This window comes from Nipponia nippon, unplaced genomic scaffold, assembly GCF_047370975.1.
Source record: "Nipponia nippon isolate SJK-2023a ecotype South Korea unplaced genomic scaffold, ASM4737097v1 scaffold_9, whole genome shotgun sequence".
NCBI classification, from domain to species: domain Eukaryota; kingdom Metazoa; phylum Chordata; class Aves; order Pelecaniformes; family Threskiornithidae; genus Nipponia; species Nipponia nippon.
In genome coordinates, this window is record NW_028262413.1 from 47,572,806 (window position 1) to 47,589,081 (window position 16,276).

General features: G+C 40.9%; 1 protein-coding gene across 1 annotated transcript in view; it reads left to right on the top strand.

Moving 5' to 3' along the window:
* IQCH (IQ motif containing H) overlaps window positions 1–12,320 on the top strand; it is a 71,681-nt gene extending 59,361 nt beyond the window's left edge. The window contains exons 17-21 of the mRNA XM_087745458.1: window positions 2,882–3,049; window positions 6,131–6,256; window positions 7,659–7,720; window positions 10,543–10,651; window positions 12,031–12,320. Coding sequence (XP_087601584.1) covers window positions 2,882–3,049; window positions 6,131–6,256; window positions 7,659–7,720; window positions 10,543–10,651; window positions 12,031–12,132 — 567 coding nt within the window. The 3' untranslated portion in view covers window positions 12,133–12,320. The remainder of the gene's footprint in view (window positions 1–2,881; window positions 3,050–6,130; window positions 6,257–7,658; window positions 7,721–10,542; window positions 10,652–12,030) is intronic.
* The last annotated feature ends 3,956 nt before the right edge of the window (window positions 12,321–16,276 follow it).

A 16,276-nucleotide genomic window follows, 5' to 3' on the forward strand; every position in this document is an offset into this window, starting at 1 on the left:
CTTGGGGGTGATCCCAGCTGGCACGCAGTAATGGCCATTTGGCTGCTTCAACTTGCAGTAGGGGTGGTTCAGCCTCAGGCTCAGGCCCAGAATGAGGGGAGGTGGACAGGTGGCTTCCAGCCACGTTTGCCTTCCTCCCCCTTATGCTTGTGGAGATCTACACCCTATATTTAAAGAAGCAAAAAATACCATGACTATAGTTATGTAGAACGTAACTGTGACTGAAGCTGAAGTAGGCGTTTAGAGCTGTCCCTCCGTACAATGTTGAAGAGTAACGGGCAGGGGAGGGGATGGACACCTTCCTTCATTCCACAGTAGGGCCATAACGGTCCACCCTGTTGATCTGAGCCTTTAATTTTGCAGGCAATGGTATGGGGGTAGTTGGTCTGAGATGATGAAGCCATGTCCGAAATAACTAGTTGCTACACGCTGAAAGTAAACAGAAACTTCTTAAACTAGCGTTTGGTCGGCTTCATGATTCCCAGCATGAAACTTGCCCTGCTAAAAGCTTTTTCTCCTCTTCCTCGTGTTATAGCCCCTTCCTTGGGCAGCACTGAGGCTGGAGCCATCCCCTGGAGCAGGGATGCAGGAGTCCTTCTGTGCCTTCCCAGAGCAGCGACTGGGAATGTGCCAGCGGGGCGGCAGAGCCAGGCTGGCATGCTGGGTTTTTGTTCAGATTATGTGAAATGTATCACACAAGTAATTAATGGGTCTCTTCTCTGCATCTGAAATTAAAACAATGTCACTTGCATGTACTTTAATTTTAGTTACTGACAACATGGGATTTGTTGAGTAACTCTTGCAAAACCTATGTGCTATCTTGCACTTGGTACGGTTTGTCTGAATCTCTACCGGGCTGCAATGAATTTTTCTTGTGCTAATGGCTGTTTATGTTTGCCAGGCTGCATTTTTTAATGCTTTATCTGCTGTTAAATGCTCGACCTATTCTCTACATGTCGCCAGAACACAGCCCTTGCAGTCACCCAGATGCACTATGGCCGCAGTGACGTCTTTGCGTAACATCTCAGCCATTTTATGATCCACCTTCAGCCAAATTTGCCTCCTGCCCCTCTGTTCATGCATCAACAAAGCTTCCAAATAGTGCTGGGGGAGACGTTGAGGTTAGAGCAATGCCAGTGTAACATCAGGGTCCAGATTAAGAGCGACCAGTTCCCTTTCTCTGAGGTGGTGAACAGTCCTTGGATATCCAAGATTTTCAGCAGTCCCTGGTCCCCTCACGTAGCCCTGCCATCTCTTTCTGGGGGAAAAGCTTTAACTGAGAATCTAAAATCCAACTCAAACAAGGTTCTAGACACATTGGCTGTTACTGATTTCTTCATAATATTTACGGAAATTAAGGTAATGCTTCTACAGTATGTATAGTTTACAATTACTATTCAGCTCATTGAAAAGGTTAGCACATACTGGAAAAGTACAAATCGATATGGAAGTTCCTTCCTGTCTTGCAGAAATGATGATAAAGAATAAATTATTGAAGAAAATTAAGCATTATAATTGGGGAATACTCCCCTATTACTAAGTAAAGCCAGCCATTAGCATCTGATTTGCATTTTATACCATGCAGCAGGAAATATTTAAGTTGACAAATAGGATATTTAATACAGCAACAGATACTTGGCAGTTAGATATTAACAACTGTTACTGATGTGATTTATTCACCATTATAAAAAGGGCATTACTATGTGCATATGATTCAGAAATTAACTCCAGTTTACCAAGAGGCCTTGACTGCCTGACCTCTTAATATCCTTATAATGACGCCATTTACCATTCAAAGGCTTATTCAAGTCATTCACTGCTAGATTTGTTTTAAAGGGGTCCACTGTAGGGCAGATATTTGTGCGCGTTAACATTTCTCATTGGCGTAGTAGGCAGAAGCATTTTTTAAATGGGAAAAACTGATGGGTAAAACCAGGCTCAGGTTATTGGGGGCAGAGGAGCCTCGCAGAAGCAATCCGCGGCGATTCCTTCCGCTACACCCTCGGCGTGGACTGGCCTCGCAAATCCTGCCTGACTTCTACCTGCTTTAATGCTTTGAAATCTTCTTGAGGTTTATACGAGGCTTCTACCCTTGCCCGCAAGTACGTCTTGTGCACGGGTGGGGAGGGCTTCCCTTCCGCCTGCCTGCGGGACACGTTCCACTGGCAGCCCTGCGATCTTATGGTCTGAGTTCTCGTGTCGTTATGTGAGTATAAATCTGAATTAGCACCTCAGAACAGCAGTGTGAGTGGAAGCAGAACCATGCCAAGTGTCCGCTGTTTGATGAGGCTGTGTATCGCAAAGGGAACGGGCTTTGCTCGACCCCTGTGATGATCAATGCGTATTCTTACACATGGATTCCACGCTTCCCTGCTCCTTTTACTCAGTTTAGCTTTGCCTTCTGGAACTTCCCTTTTTCTGTCTCAAAATACCTATTTGTAACTCAAGGTTGACTTTATTTGACCTTAATTATTCTTCAGCTGAAAAATCCAGGTGTGGTATTTAGTATTTAGATAACGACCTATTTAATGCGATACAGGCTTTACAGCTGTTGAGCTCATCTATCTACTTTTTCGAATTGTTGCTAAAATCTCAGTAGCACAGGTCACTGTTTTGTCCTTCGCCTTTTGGTTTTCTCTGCAAAGTTACTTTTAAAGTTACACAAGAATTCTGATTGTTCCCATTTGGAAGTGGTTTATCGCTGCCAATGATGCACCAGCACAAGGAAACCATAAGCATGCATACTGACATGCGCGAAAACAAAGGCAGAGATGTTCCTTTACACAATTGCTGAGTTTCACCCTTCTTGTTCTCTTGTTTTTTTGGTTTTGTTTTTTGTTTGGTTTTTTAATTTTAATGCACCTGTTTGTGTTTTGATTAGGTATGGGCAACAGACCTTGACCTTTGCTACAGTGACCAGCTGGCCTGGACTCAGCTCATGTTGTACCTGACAGATGGAAATCTGGATTGTCGCTCTAGCCGCTTTGAAGTATCTCCTGGTTCAAATAAAATGAAAAGCCAACGTATTCAGCATGAGGAGACGAAAACTGTAAGCAGTGATTTGTTTACAAATAAAATTATTAATGTAAACTACCAAAAAGTGAAAATCTGTCCTAGATCACTGTTCTACAGGAGCTGAATCTGCTCCTTTCAGATTTTAAACTGCTACTTTTAGATTTTACAAGGTTAAAGTAAACGGGATACCATCACGCTAGAAATTAAAGGAAAGGTTCTGGATGCTTACGGGTACCTGATTATTCATCTTTTGTACTCAGTAATATTGATTTGTCGTAGTAACTACCTACTAAATATTTCAGGTAGCTTTCAAGTTGTAAAAAATGTGGCAATTTATAGGATGCAAGAAAAAGGAAGGAGATGAAAGCACTGCCCTGACTATAGAGTAACTCAAAAGCAGTCAAGAAGAAACCTGAGCCTTCAGCTCATGAGCTCTGATTTGGGAACAGAAGTTAGAGCACTGAAGTTCTACCTCAGCTTTCTACTTTCATGCACAAAACTGAGAGTAAAACAATCAGGGCTACATCTGCAGAAGGATCTGTCACCTAAATCCCTCCCAGCTCTCACCTGAGTTAAACCCAAATGTTGGTTCTCAGAACCTTCCATCAGTTCTGCCTCCATCTAACTGTTCAGTATGAGGCTGCAGTATTAATTATGGACACAGTCATTTGAACAGGAAGAAATACTCATAGCAGCCTAACCGAGGGGAGTTCCCTAAGCAGGAATATGCAGTCGTACTCCCTCCTGCTCGCTCTCTCTGGACCGGAGTTACAAAGCCCAAGGGGGAGAAGCACCTGTTTGCAACACCGAGCAGGAGAGCTGAGCCCCGAAGTCCCCCGGCTCAATCCTGCTGTTTTCTATTGCCCGGTCAGCTTCAGCCGCACGCGGGGTCGCGTGCTGTGAATTCATGTGTGCTGGGCTCTCCGCGGGTGCTGCAGACAAAGCCGAGGTGCTCAGGGTTGTAGGTTTAGGTAACTGAAATGACGAGTGGCACCTGCTTCTTGTGGATCCAACCTTTAATCTCTCTGAAAACTCTCGTGTCCACAATAGTGCCTCCCAGGGATGTGCTTTTAAATAAGACGACGATATTTGTGTATTGCTTTGACATCCTTCTAAACACACTGTCACAGAAGCATGGTGAACATATGATTTGCTTATTGTGCTGATTTGTTAAATTAGATCAGTCTCGGTGCAGGATTTAATATGGCTCTGAACCTTGAGACTGTCCGTCTAAAAAGGGAAGAAAGGCCTTTAGAAAAGTCAGAGAATAAGAAATGTGTGTATAAGTACATGTATATATACACATATAGATAGAAAACAGATGCCGTTTTACACATTTTGACAGAAGATTCACAACTCCCTTTTTTTCATGCATAGAGGAGGCATGTAGCACCATTCCAAAAATGTCACGGAGCTATAATTTAGAGGTTAATGAGCTCTTGATCTATTGTTCTTGTCAAGCAACCACTTTTAGTTGGAGAGAAGTAAATTAGATATGATTAGTCCCAGTAGAACAAGTTTTAGAAATGAAAAGTAATCAAGTAGCAACTTTTTTTTAATTAAAATTCTGTCAGAATTAACATAAATTGTCACTACGTCCTTTATTTTTCTTTTGTCTGTATTTCTGAGGTTTTTATCTCCTTCAGAGCGAACTACAAAAATGCACTCTCTCAGGAAAATATCTTTAGAAAAAGAAACAAACAAACCAAGAGACAAATGCTTTTACAGCACATGATCTGTAATGAATGATTAAGTAAAACACTTTGTGTAAAATTATGATGTTAATAATGATTCTGTCCCTTTTAATTTATTATATATTCTCAATCCTGGTAGGTTTGATTTTGATGAAATGGAGCAGCAACTGAGTTTGTGTGATGATTTTATTTTTAGAAATCCTTCTTTGAAAGAACAAATTTCCTAGATACCGCTGCTACTGTAATTATGTACAAAACCAATCACTCATTATAGTTAGGATACATTATCTTCTAGACAGATGAGGCTAAATAAGCAACACATTAATAATTCATACTGCAGTTCATTATGCATGTGTATGCATGCTTTGTAGCTGAAATAAGCACCTCATCAACCTGATGCCAACCCTTAAACAATAGTTCTGTGTTATTGCAGCCACATTCAAGTTTACGCTTGTTAAACTGCTACTTGGATTATTTTATCAAGCATTCATTTATTTGTGGTCCCCTACTGCAGAGAACAGATTTTGGAAGCTCCTTTTTTAAGTTAATGACTTGAGCAATGGGTGTTATTAATTCTCAGAATATTATAAACATGATTAATTTTCAGGCAGAGATGTATTATATAAGGATTTCAACTATGTCAACTTAAATGAGTCAATGTCAAAACAAATATCATTTTAGAAAAAATGCTGTAAATTACATGCTTCAACGTGCAGGATCCCCACTCTGAATGAACAGTCCAGTGTTAGAAATAACATCACAGGAAAGCCGTGGTTTAGGAGAACATCTCTATGCAGTTCTACTCAAGGCAACATCTCCGTTCTTTTGTCCTAAGCACTGGTAAGAGTTTAAACTCAAATGCGATGCTGATTTTTATCCATAGTATGAACTCCACTGGTATCAGCTGTATAGCTCCTTGGAGTCACTGGGCCTATTCTCCTCAAAGACTTGCTGGAAAAATTATGCAGACTAAAGCTCTAGCAGAATGCTCAGTCTTGGAGAAACCCAATTTTAAAACCTACTGATTATCCGCTTTGGCATTTCTGCTATTGAAAGAGCTGACGCTAGAAAAACGTATGTTACCACAGGGCAGGATGGATTCAGAAGATCCACTTAGAATGATTTCACAGGCATCAGTTACCAATGGAGCTATGGAAGTATAAAAATGTGGTTCATAAAGAGTGATTCTGTAGACCTGATCTACAATATAAGATTTCAGGTACAGCGTGAGGTGAGGATTTAATTTTGCTGCATGGAATTGTCTATGTTCAGCAGACATTGTGATGAACAGGAATTCCTCCACATGGAGCCTTACTGCACACTGACACGAGTTCACTGAGAAAAAGCCATTTAAGTAGTAAATTGTTGGTTTCTGATATTAACCGGTCTGAAAATAAAGAATCCGGTGTTGTTTTCTCTAGCCTTCTCCAATAAGCAACCGGTGTGCAGTAGCAAGCAGCCAGCTGAGGCACTCCAGCCTTTCCGTAATCTACTATAATGTTCTCCTCCAGATGTGTAAAGCTCACGGTGTTGGATTTGACCTCCAGGTACGAACGGGAAAGATTAGAAAACGTGATATTCGCTCTGCATGATTTTTGTATGTAAATTCTAATATGGTGAAACCACTTAGCACAATGTAAAGTTTAAGTGTTCTGTTTAGCATAATATAATGTTTAAGTGTTCTGTTAAAAACACAGCAAGGTGTTGCTCTACAGCTTTGCTGAAGAGGATTTGGTATACATCAGAATTGATTTTAAATTGTTTTCATTTCGCTAATTAATGAACTCTGAATTGCATAAAGGTCTTCAGTAGTTCCTGTAAAAATTAGTCTAATACTACAACACTTACTTTAGCTGGGGTGTAAGCCTTGAAGAACTGCAGTGCTGAGATCTCTCTCTGATTTGGCATAAGACTGGAAGCAGCGAAGGCTGAAGAGTACCACAACTTGTTTGCGTTACACAACAGGCAGTGAGACGGTGTCTCGCGGCGGGTTTGTTCGCACGGCTCTGCAGGCAGAAAGGATTATGGCTGTCAGGCAGGAGCTGTGCTTGGGTTTAGGACCATGCTAGCACTGAGTTTTCATGAGAGCACTTGGCCATCACGTGGCCCTTTCGCACATCTCCGTACCCGTAAGAGGAGACAGATATACCTTCAGAGGCCAAGAGGCTGGGTGATAACGGAGAACAGGAAGAGGAGTGAAGAAATGAAAATGCAGTCTTTGCTAGGAAAGGAAGTGCTTAAGGCTTATGGGCAAAATCGCAAAAGAACAAAATGGAAAAGGGTTTAGAAGATGTTACACAAGACAGAACAGCAGATAGAGATTTCCGATCCTGGGGCAGAGGGCTTCACTGGGAAACGCAGAGTTTTACGTGTTTCCTCCATATAAACCCTCCCCAGGGATGGCACCTGTTCACGACACCTCTCGCGGTGACACGCGATAACGGTTGCTCAGCACATCTAAAAACCAAACTGCGAGTTTTGCTGCTGACCAAACTGTTGCCAGAATCGGGCCCGTGATGAACCAGAGCAGAAGGTTAATGAAAGTTCATGTCCCGTATATATCCAAGGTGAAATATAAACTTTAAGAACAGGAAAACCTAAACGTATTGTCACCATCAAGTGCGTGTAAGGCTTTTAGGGGTTAACCTGTCTCTTGATAAAAATACCTGTGTAAGGAGATAATTTTTAAGATACTTATAACCATCTCTTCCTACTTTGGAACAAAAATACTGAATAGACTCTGCCGTATGTACTCGACTTACATAATGTATTGTATTTTCTACAATAAGTTAGAGCAATAATCTACTTACACTGAGCAATAATCCATTACGCATTCAAAACTAGCCGTTCTTAGATACGGTTATGTACTTACTTTCCATGTTTAAGGCATTTTTATAATTTTCACTATTTTAGGAATAATTAAAGCAACTTTGTCTTCTTATTTAACAGGAAAAACAGGGAACAGTTTTCATATTGTATGACGATCAGAAGCGACACAGATTGGGAATGATGTAAGTACGCCCTGTCGGTTCCACGGTCTGATAAACAGCTGGGAAGACGCGCGGTCTGGAGAGCGACGGCCCAGCGGGGCTGGCCTGGGCTCTGACCGAGGTCACGCAGGGAACGAACAATCCCAACACCAGGCGCTCAAGTTCACTCTGCTGTTCAAAAAAGGAAGACTGGCCTTCTGACAAGTTTTAGGGAGGCTTTTGGTAATATAGGCATTGGGTGATAAAAAAGGAAAGTGCAGGAATCTGCTTAGATCAAAGCCTGACTGCATTGCAGACTAAAGCCCTACTGCAGTTGGCTTTACAAGAGCTAGATTCACTGCCAATAGCAACCTAGCTGTGAGAGCACACGGATTAGCACAGGCTTACTTTTACAGGCAACTTTATTAAAAACCTAACTATACGCGATGCAAAGGAGGTTGAGGTTTAATGCCTTTTTATATTGTTCTTCAACAAAGTGATCAATGGCAGTCAGGCAACAGCAGATCGGATAGTTTAGTAATTCCTTAGGCATATGAACCTCTCCTAAGAAGTCTAAGAAAGCATAATCTGCAGAAATCTCCTAGACACCGATTGAAAACCTCTCCTCAGAGAGAATTTACGTAAAGTTTACTGCCAAAATAGGAAATAATGAGCGAGGGGCTGAAATGGTCTGTTCCCAGTCTGTTCTGTATTCCTTTGATGCTGGAGCTATTTCACTAATGACCTGGATAAGAAAACCGCTTCCTCGAGTGCTGGATGTGACTGCAAGTATTTTAGAGGGCAGGAACAGAATTCAAAACGATCTTGCCTAACTGAGGAAACAATATGAAAAACAGAATTACATTCAGTTGGAACCAGGTGCAAGAAATTACACATAGATAGCAGTAATGAATATGAGGAACTACCAGCTTTGCAGAAAAGGATCTGTGAGTTGCAGTGGCTTACAAACTGCCTGCAAGTCACGATGTCATGATCTTATGGAAAAAGGGGAACAGTATAACCTGGGAGACACTGGAAGTAATCCTTCCATTCTACTCGGAGGGAGGCAATGAAAATGTTTAGAGTTCTAGAAAGCATGACTTACAAGGCAAGACTAAAGGGGGTGGGAGGGAGGAGGCAGAAGTGAGATCTGCTAACAGTCTTCAAGCACATAGAAAGCCTCTGCGGGAAGGAAAAACCTGATTTCCATGTCTTTGGGAGTAGGACAAGAAGAAATGAACTTAACTTGCAGCAAGAAAGATTCATGTTTAGCATAAGAAAAATTTCTGATAGTAACAGAAGAACTAATTAGATTTTTCGGTCCGGTTGTCATTGACAGTGTTTAGTAACAGATTAGACAAACCTCTGTCAGGATGATATAAGCAGCATTGATCCTGCCCTAGCACAGGGAATGGACTAAATGAATCCTAAAGATTGTTTCTAGGGCTATAATTCTTTCAGCCTGTACTGAGCCTGTGGACGAGGCTGTGGGTAGCACACAAGTGAATCAGATTTGTTTAAAGCTTAGATATTCCTACACTATACTGCATTCACCTGCAGCCACAATGTAGGCAGCTTCCATGATTGAGCTGCGAGATGAATTTGAAAGAAAAACACTAAACAAGAACTTGTAACATACCTACAGGAGCCATTTAAAAAGTGAATGAGGCACCTGAAAGTGTCACTAAACTCTCCCATGGCCCGTTGATGCTGAAAGGTGAGCTCTTTCCTTCCCCCACCCCAGCCGCGGAGCCCTCCTCCCTCCTGACCCTCCTTTTGCTTTGTCCCTGGTACTTTTACACCTCTCCAGGAGCTGATCCAGCTCAGTAAGCCGGCAGAAAGCTTTCCTTTATTGGATTGGTTTTCTGTGAGGCTGAGAGAGAATCAGTCCATAGAGGGGTATATACTGAGCCTGAGAGTTGTGCAAGATAGATGGGGAGGAGCTGAAGAGAGGAGAAGGACCTGCCCTTTTCGGAGTGGGTGAACCCTTGGATCGGCTTGTCCCTGTTGGTGTGATTTCACTTTGTTACCTTGGAAAATGGAGTCCTTATGTTAGAGATACTGCATCCTACCTACAGTCTCGCTAACTCCCTTGGAACAATACGTCAGCAGCTGCTCCCCCGGGAAGAACCGTAACGCCGCCTCTTGGATCATCAGCTGGAATTGGCAGTTCTTACTGTATTACCAGAACACCCCCAAATATATTTGCTGTACGCTCTGATCCCAGATTGGTCTTCCATCACATTTTCAATGCAATTTCATTATCTTAATTTGGAAAGATTTTCAAGAATATAAGTCAGCTTATAAAATCACTGAAATACCTGAAACATCTATGTGAATTATCATCCATTTCACTACATTGGAGATCTACTGTCAGTTCCAGTCAGTAAATGAGGTACATTCTTCCTCAGCATAATATCCTGTTCCCTTTATTGAGAGTCTGTATGTATATTAGAGTCTGCGAAACGAAAGCCTAAGAAATGGTGATGCTGCTGGAATTTCTCCTTCGGATGTCTTTAACAAATTGTAGGCAGAAGCAACAGCTCTTCTGAACTAATCTAGGTGTTTTAAGTGTTCTGCTGTCTCGGTCCTAACTCAATGGTAGCCTTTTACTTGGAGCAGCTGAAACCTTACTGCTTACTTCTGCTAAGTTGATTAATAAAAATTATTTATTGCACAAATCCTTTCTGTTGACAAGTTAAAATGGAGCCTCATCTTTCATATCTCCCTGAAGATTGCCACCTTGTGAGATTGAAAATACTCATTAAATTCCATCACCAGACAGGCACAAATGAGAGGGCGATTGTTTTTAAGCATGTGAAGGGAATCATTGGTAAACTCATTTGTTTGGATATCATTAACAGAACAATCGGAGAGGATCTCCAGGGGGTCCTCATGACCTTTGCTCGCAATCTCTTCATCATCCATCAAGAAATATCAGCACCTAATATGCAAGGCGAGACCAATTTTAAGGTGAGGTGTTAATTAACTAACGATCCTGGTTAATTTCTGTACAAGGGCTGAAAATACCTCATGCTGTATCATAAACAAGTGCTAAACCATTCCTTTTTTATTGTTAGCGGTATGTATTTTACAGTGTCTAGGTCAATATAGTAAGTCTCCCAATGAACCTGTTAGTTAAATTTAAGTTGGAAACTTTTTCTTTGAAAAGAGACATACTTTAGCGTGAAATTATTTGTAATGCAATGCTCCTGATTGTTGTAAGAAGCAAAGGAGCTATTGGCGCTGCCTCAGACAGTTCTGCCACAATCGTCCCTTTTATTTTAGAGGGACACCATCAAGGTAGGAATCTTAAATTAGAAACAAGCTTCTCAGTTTATAATAGCTCCCTAGGTTATTAACACTGATTTCTTTTAAGCAGGCAGCCACTGAGTACTTAATCCATTAGTTCACATCTTTCACCCCGCCATCCATTTCACAAGTCAATTTTGTTCCCCATTTTCTCTGCTCTTTGAATCTGCCCGCAGCGCCCATCCCTGCGTGCCCCAGGATGCTCCGGGGTGGTGCGGGGGGAGGCAGGAGAAAGCGCGGGGGCTTCTTACGCTGGGAACCTTCCCCCAGGAGTGCCCACCTTTACTCGGAAGCTCCTTTGCGACAACCTTGCTGGCAAAAGGAGACAGTAAAGCAATAATGAATCCAACCCCGTGCCCTGAAACAAGCACTCATTACAATGCTGCTGCTTTTTGATTCCAGAGAATAGCTAAACTTTCCGGAGGGAGTTCTTTTGCTAAACTATATCACCTTTAACTTTATAAAAAGTTTCCAAGATCCTGTCTTTAAGTAAGTGTTTCGTAGAAAGGTGAAGGGGAGAACTGTGTTGCAGATTGGTATCTTAAATCACATAACATAATTTATATCAGATTCTTTCCAGTGTTAACTCTGACTATATTTTCCTCTGACAAGCAGAGTGCGAAATGACAGTTTTAGAGAAGATATAATTAAATTTCAACATGTTACAGAATAAAGAAACAAACAAAAAAAAACCCTTTTTGCAATATGAGGGAGTGAAAAGCAACCATTGAAGAAAAATATAAAAGGGAACTCTTCTTCATAGTGAGTTAACAATGATTTACATATGTGAAATAGAACACCTGCTAGTTAATTAAAGTACAAATTGCAACAAATTGTATTTTTTATTTACCTGAGATTTGTACATATTTACTAATAATTCCCCCAACTGTCCCCAAAGTAATAGTAAATTTAATTGGTGCATCATGTCCTGTGTAACACTGGTTACCTTTTCAAGGCAAGTACTACCAGCTGTGCGTTTTGGCTGCTAGATTTCATTATAATGCCCATTAAATAACTTGTATTCCTCGAATCTGTTACAGATGGCAATTCAAGATATTGAAGCAATTCTAGGAATTACAGCAGAAAACAAACTGAAATTGGAAGAAGAGCAACCTTCGAAAGCAGATGCTCTGAAAGAATAGTTAACGGAAAATGTTTAAGTGCCTTATTCTTTATGCTTCTGGAAACGCTTTCTCATCTGTAAGAACAGGTTTGGTTTTCCTTCTGCATTGGCATGTGAAGTACTATTAACCGAGACAGTACATTTCCATGATTTCTGAGTGTGCTGTTTAGAAGAATATCCCTTCTTTCACAAACATAAACTGTTGAAAAGCAGAGGATCATAATAAATGCCCCTGATGTTCGTATTGTCATTCCTGCAGTACGCTATCTGTTTTTAAAATCTTGTTAACAGAATGATTGCCTCTAAGGCAGAGGAAACAATCTACTCTGACCTGCAGAGCACAGACCTTAAAATTTTACCAAGTGATTCCTCCATCAAGCCTGCAACTTAGAGCTGTCCTTAACGTATCTTCATAAAGATAGGTTCATAAACACAATCCACTGCATCCCTAGCAAATTCTCCCATGGGTTAATTATCCTTACTGTTAAAGCCATTGCCTTAAGCACAGTCTGCATTTGTTTGCCTTCAACTTCCAGGAACTGGATCTCATTATGTCTTTGTCTGAGAAACCAAAGAGTTGTTTACTCTAAAATGATACCTCTCTGTGGCATAGACCCTTCTGTTCCTTGAATCAAAACTCCCGAGTCAGATTCAGCTTGCTAACATCCCTGCAGAAGTGGTGCACCCGAACCTCAGAAGGTATTCCTGTAATTCTTTTAGTGATGTTATACAAGGAAAATGCCACCTCCTTTTCTTTTATATGCCCCTGGATATACGTAGAGGGATCACGTTGTCTTTGTCACTAGATCAGACTAGGTCATACTCTGCCGAAGAGTCCTGTGACTCTCAATTCCCTTTCAGACCTATTGTTTTCTAAAATACAGGCTTCCAACACGAAAGTAGGTCCAGTGTTCTGCCTATAAATAAACATGCTTAAATGCCATCTTATCAGTGAGCCCAGCAACCCGAATTCCTCTTCAGAACCGACTGTCCGTATTGTTATCATTCTGCTCTCTTTTGTTACCTGCAGATCTTTGCAGCAGCTTTATGTTCACTTTCAAATTATCAAAAATAGTAGTAGTAGCACTAGTTCAACAACAGATTCTAAGAGGACCATTAGAATTATATTTGCACTATGATTCCCGGTACACCGTGACTTTTGTGGATCTCTCTGTCCATCAGATAGATTCTGCATTTCAGATACCGGTGATTTTTTTTTTTTGTCACAATTGCTGTGCACTGTTATGTTAAAGGACAACAGTTACATTTGTAAAATTTTCTTTATCCATCAGATCTCTATTATCTCAACAGACAACATATTGTAAATTTTACTATAGAAGAGTACATCTTCTCCATTGGATGGATACTGTTGTCCCAAGCATGGCAAGTATCTTTCAGATTACTTCCCAAAAAGCTCAGGCAAAACCAGTTTTTAAGATGAATAATGAATGTGACCAGGCAGTTGCAGCAGAGCAGTGCCCAGTTTTTCCGATGCCCGAGTCTTTGATCCGTTAGCTTCATACGTTATCTTTTGTGCTAGCCGCCTTCTCTTCTACTTTGGTCACAGCAGTAATTAGTTGCAGATGAGAACGTTTGCATAAATGCTGATCCCTGTTTCAAATAAGAATCTAAAAGAGTATTTTTGGTTGGTTGGTTGGCTTTGTTCCTTTCTTACACGTAATCTCAATATGGTCTTGGTTTTGGATATACCAGAGCCCACACAGAATTTTCTAATGTGAAATTTAGCCAATGAACGAAATTCCTGGAAGTCTTTATGTTTAGTAATGAAAGTAACAGAGGTATTTTTGGCTGTGGTAGGTACAACAATAATCTCTCACTTACCAAGAAATAATATGCCAAAAAGCACACTGCAATTGCTTATTAGTTCTTCCAACAAAATGAGATCTATTCGTTCTCTGTTCTGCTTTGAGGGGCTGCAGAACAGTATGTTGTTCTGACTTTTTCCTCACCGCATTTATAGTGCACTCCCTCCTATTTTACTGCTAAGAAGCTCTTTGTAGTACGATTTCTCACCTAGCTTCGTACCCAAGCTATGTCATGTCCCCGTTTGGTCAGTAGAAGCAATATCCTGGGGGAAAAGGAGGCATAGGAGAGCACGGCAGTATCAACCCAGGAGTCAGCTAGTTTCTTAAGGGTTAAGGAAAATTAAGCCTTGATCCAAGCCAGAACAACATAAGGTCTGAGAGGCTCATTAGTTCACTGGCACTTAATAGACTGCAGTGTCCTAGGAGTAAATGAAACCTGCACTTCCTTATGTCTTTGTTCTATTCTGACAAAAGAAAACTGTACCTGTTTTTGCAGGGAACAAGTGATCTGAAAGTTCCCGTGGTGAGAGAGATTTCTCAGTATGTGCAAAGTGTGAAATGTATTTTGAGGAAAAAAAGTTTTTAATTACTATTAACACTTCTGAGCCTTGAGCTGATGGAAGGATTGAAACTGCTTTACAGTCTCTCACATTCAACTCCCATGCTGCTGGTGCCAAAAATGTATTTTTTTAGCAATAGAGCAGATATAAAATGAAATTATCATCTTTTAAAAGTCAGAAATAGAGTCATAATAGAGTTCTTGAACTGTAGCTTGAATTTTAACACTATTCAGAACATGATCTAGACTGGGAAGAAAACAGAGCAAGTGGGAATCAGAAGATAAAAGCTGGCCCAGGTGTGGCTGTTCATCAGAAATTGCCAAAGAATTCTGCAGCTAACGACAGCAAAAGCCCAAGCTGGTTCCCCAGCTGCAAGGTGTGGCAGAATGCTTGTGGAAGGAGAGGAGGGGCAGTGGGGTTTGGCATCAACTGCACAAGATGCAGACAATTAAAATAAAGGTTTTGTGCTCCTGATGGGCCAGAGCTGCAAATGAAGATGTGCGTTCAGCTGACAGCACTTCATGTATCTTGTTTTTGCAAGAAGTGCAGCACATGCGCTACTCAGTCTCCTGAGAGAACCTTATCTGGAGTTCATACTGGAAACTGGGTCTCCCTTTTTAGATAGCTGGGTTTAAAGCCCTGCAGAAAAAGAGCATTCAGCCCAAGTTCCCACATTTAGAGCAACAACTGAGCACAGAGCAAAAAAACAGTTCACCAGCACAAACGCTTCCAGACGTCTTCTGAAATAAAGTATTCACCCTACCCATTTCCTGAAACATTTCTGATACCTCATTCAAACGGATGGCTCAGGAGAATTTACCACCTTCTATCTTGGTTAAGGTAACAAATCCCTGGCATTTTAAAACTAACCTGGTCCTCAGCCTTTCACAGCGATTACCTAACATCACTTCCCATTTAACAAATCACCTACCATAGATCTGAGGTACTCCCTCTTATGGTATACGGACCCTCTATGTTTCATTTTAGACTATAGATTCTGTTATAGCAATCGGGCACTAATGATTGGGTACTACAGTCGTTGACAACCATCATGAATGTAATTTAGGGTATCATCTTGGCTGAAGAATGGTTAGACTGGTTTTTAGCTTCATCGCAAAGATGTGCATTTCGGGAGACTGTTTCGACGTAAAAATGATCAGACTATACCAGAATCCAATGAACCCAGAGACCTGAATAGCGCAACAAAATATTATTAACCAAAGACTTTTGGAAGACTGCTTCATGATACCTCCAGCCTCATCGTTAGGATGTTTGGTCATGATTCTTGCATACTTTTGAAGTATGCAATGTTTTGCTATGCGTTCGTAAATACAGATGCTACTTCATTCCATTTCTAGTACGCTGCGCGAGTAGATGTGCACCTACGTTCTCAGAACCAGCGCGAGGTTATGCTGCCAGAGGCTGAAGGATTTCTCCCTTCTTCTTACACTTTTAGCAGTAAGAGCCACACAAAGTTAACGGCAAAATATCGTGAAATATATACTTTTAAAAATCAAAGTAATTGTGGTATGTTCATTTTATAGGCAATATATATACTTACTTTTGGCCATGAAATATAAGAGCAGAATATCACCGTTAAGGTGTAAGACATTAGTTCAGCCCTTCACCACTATAAGCTACAGTATGAGATTCCAACTTCTTTTCTATTCTCAGCCATTGTTGCCACTAATAAAGAAAGATATTAAAGCTAACTATATGCTCTATTAATTATAGGAAGGTGAACTTGAGTCACATTTGTTACTGACGATGATTAATA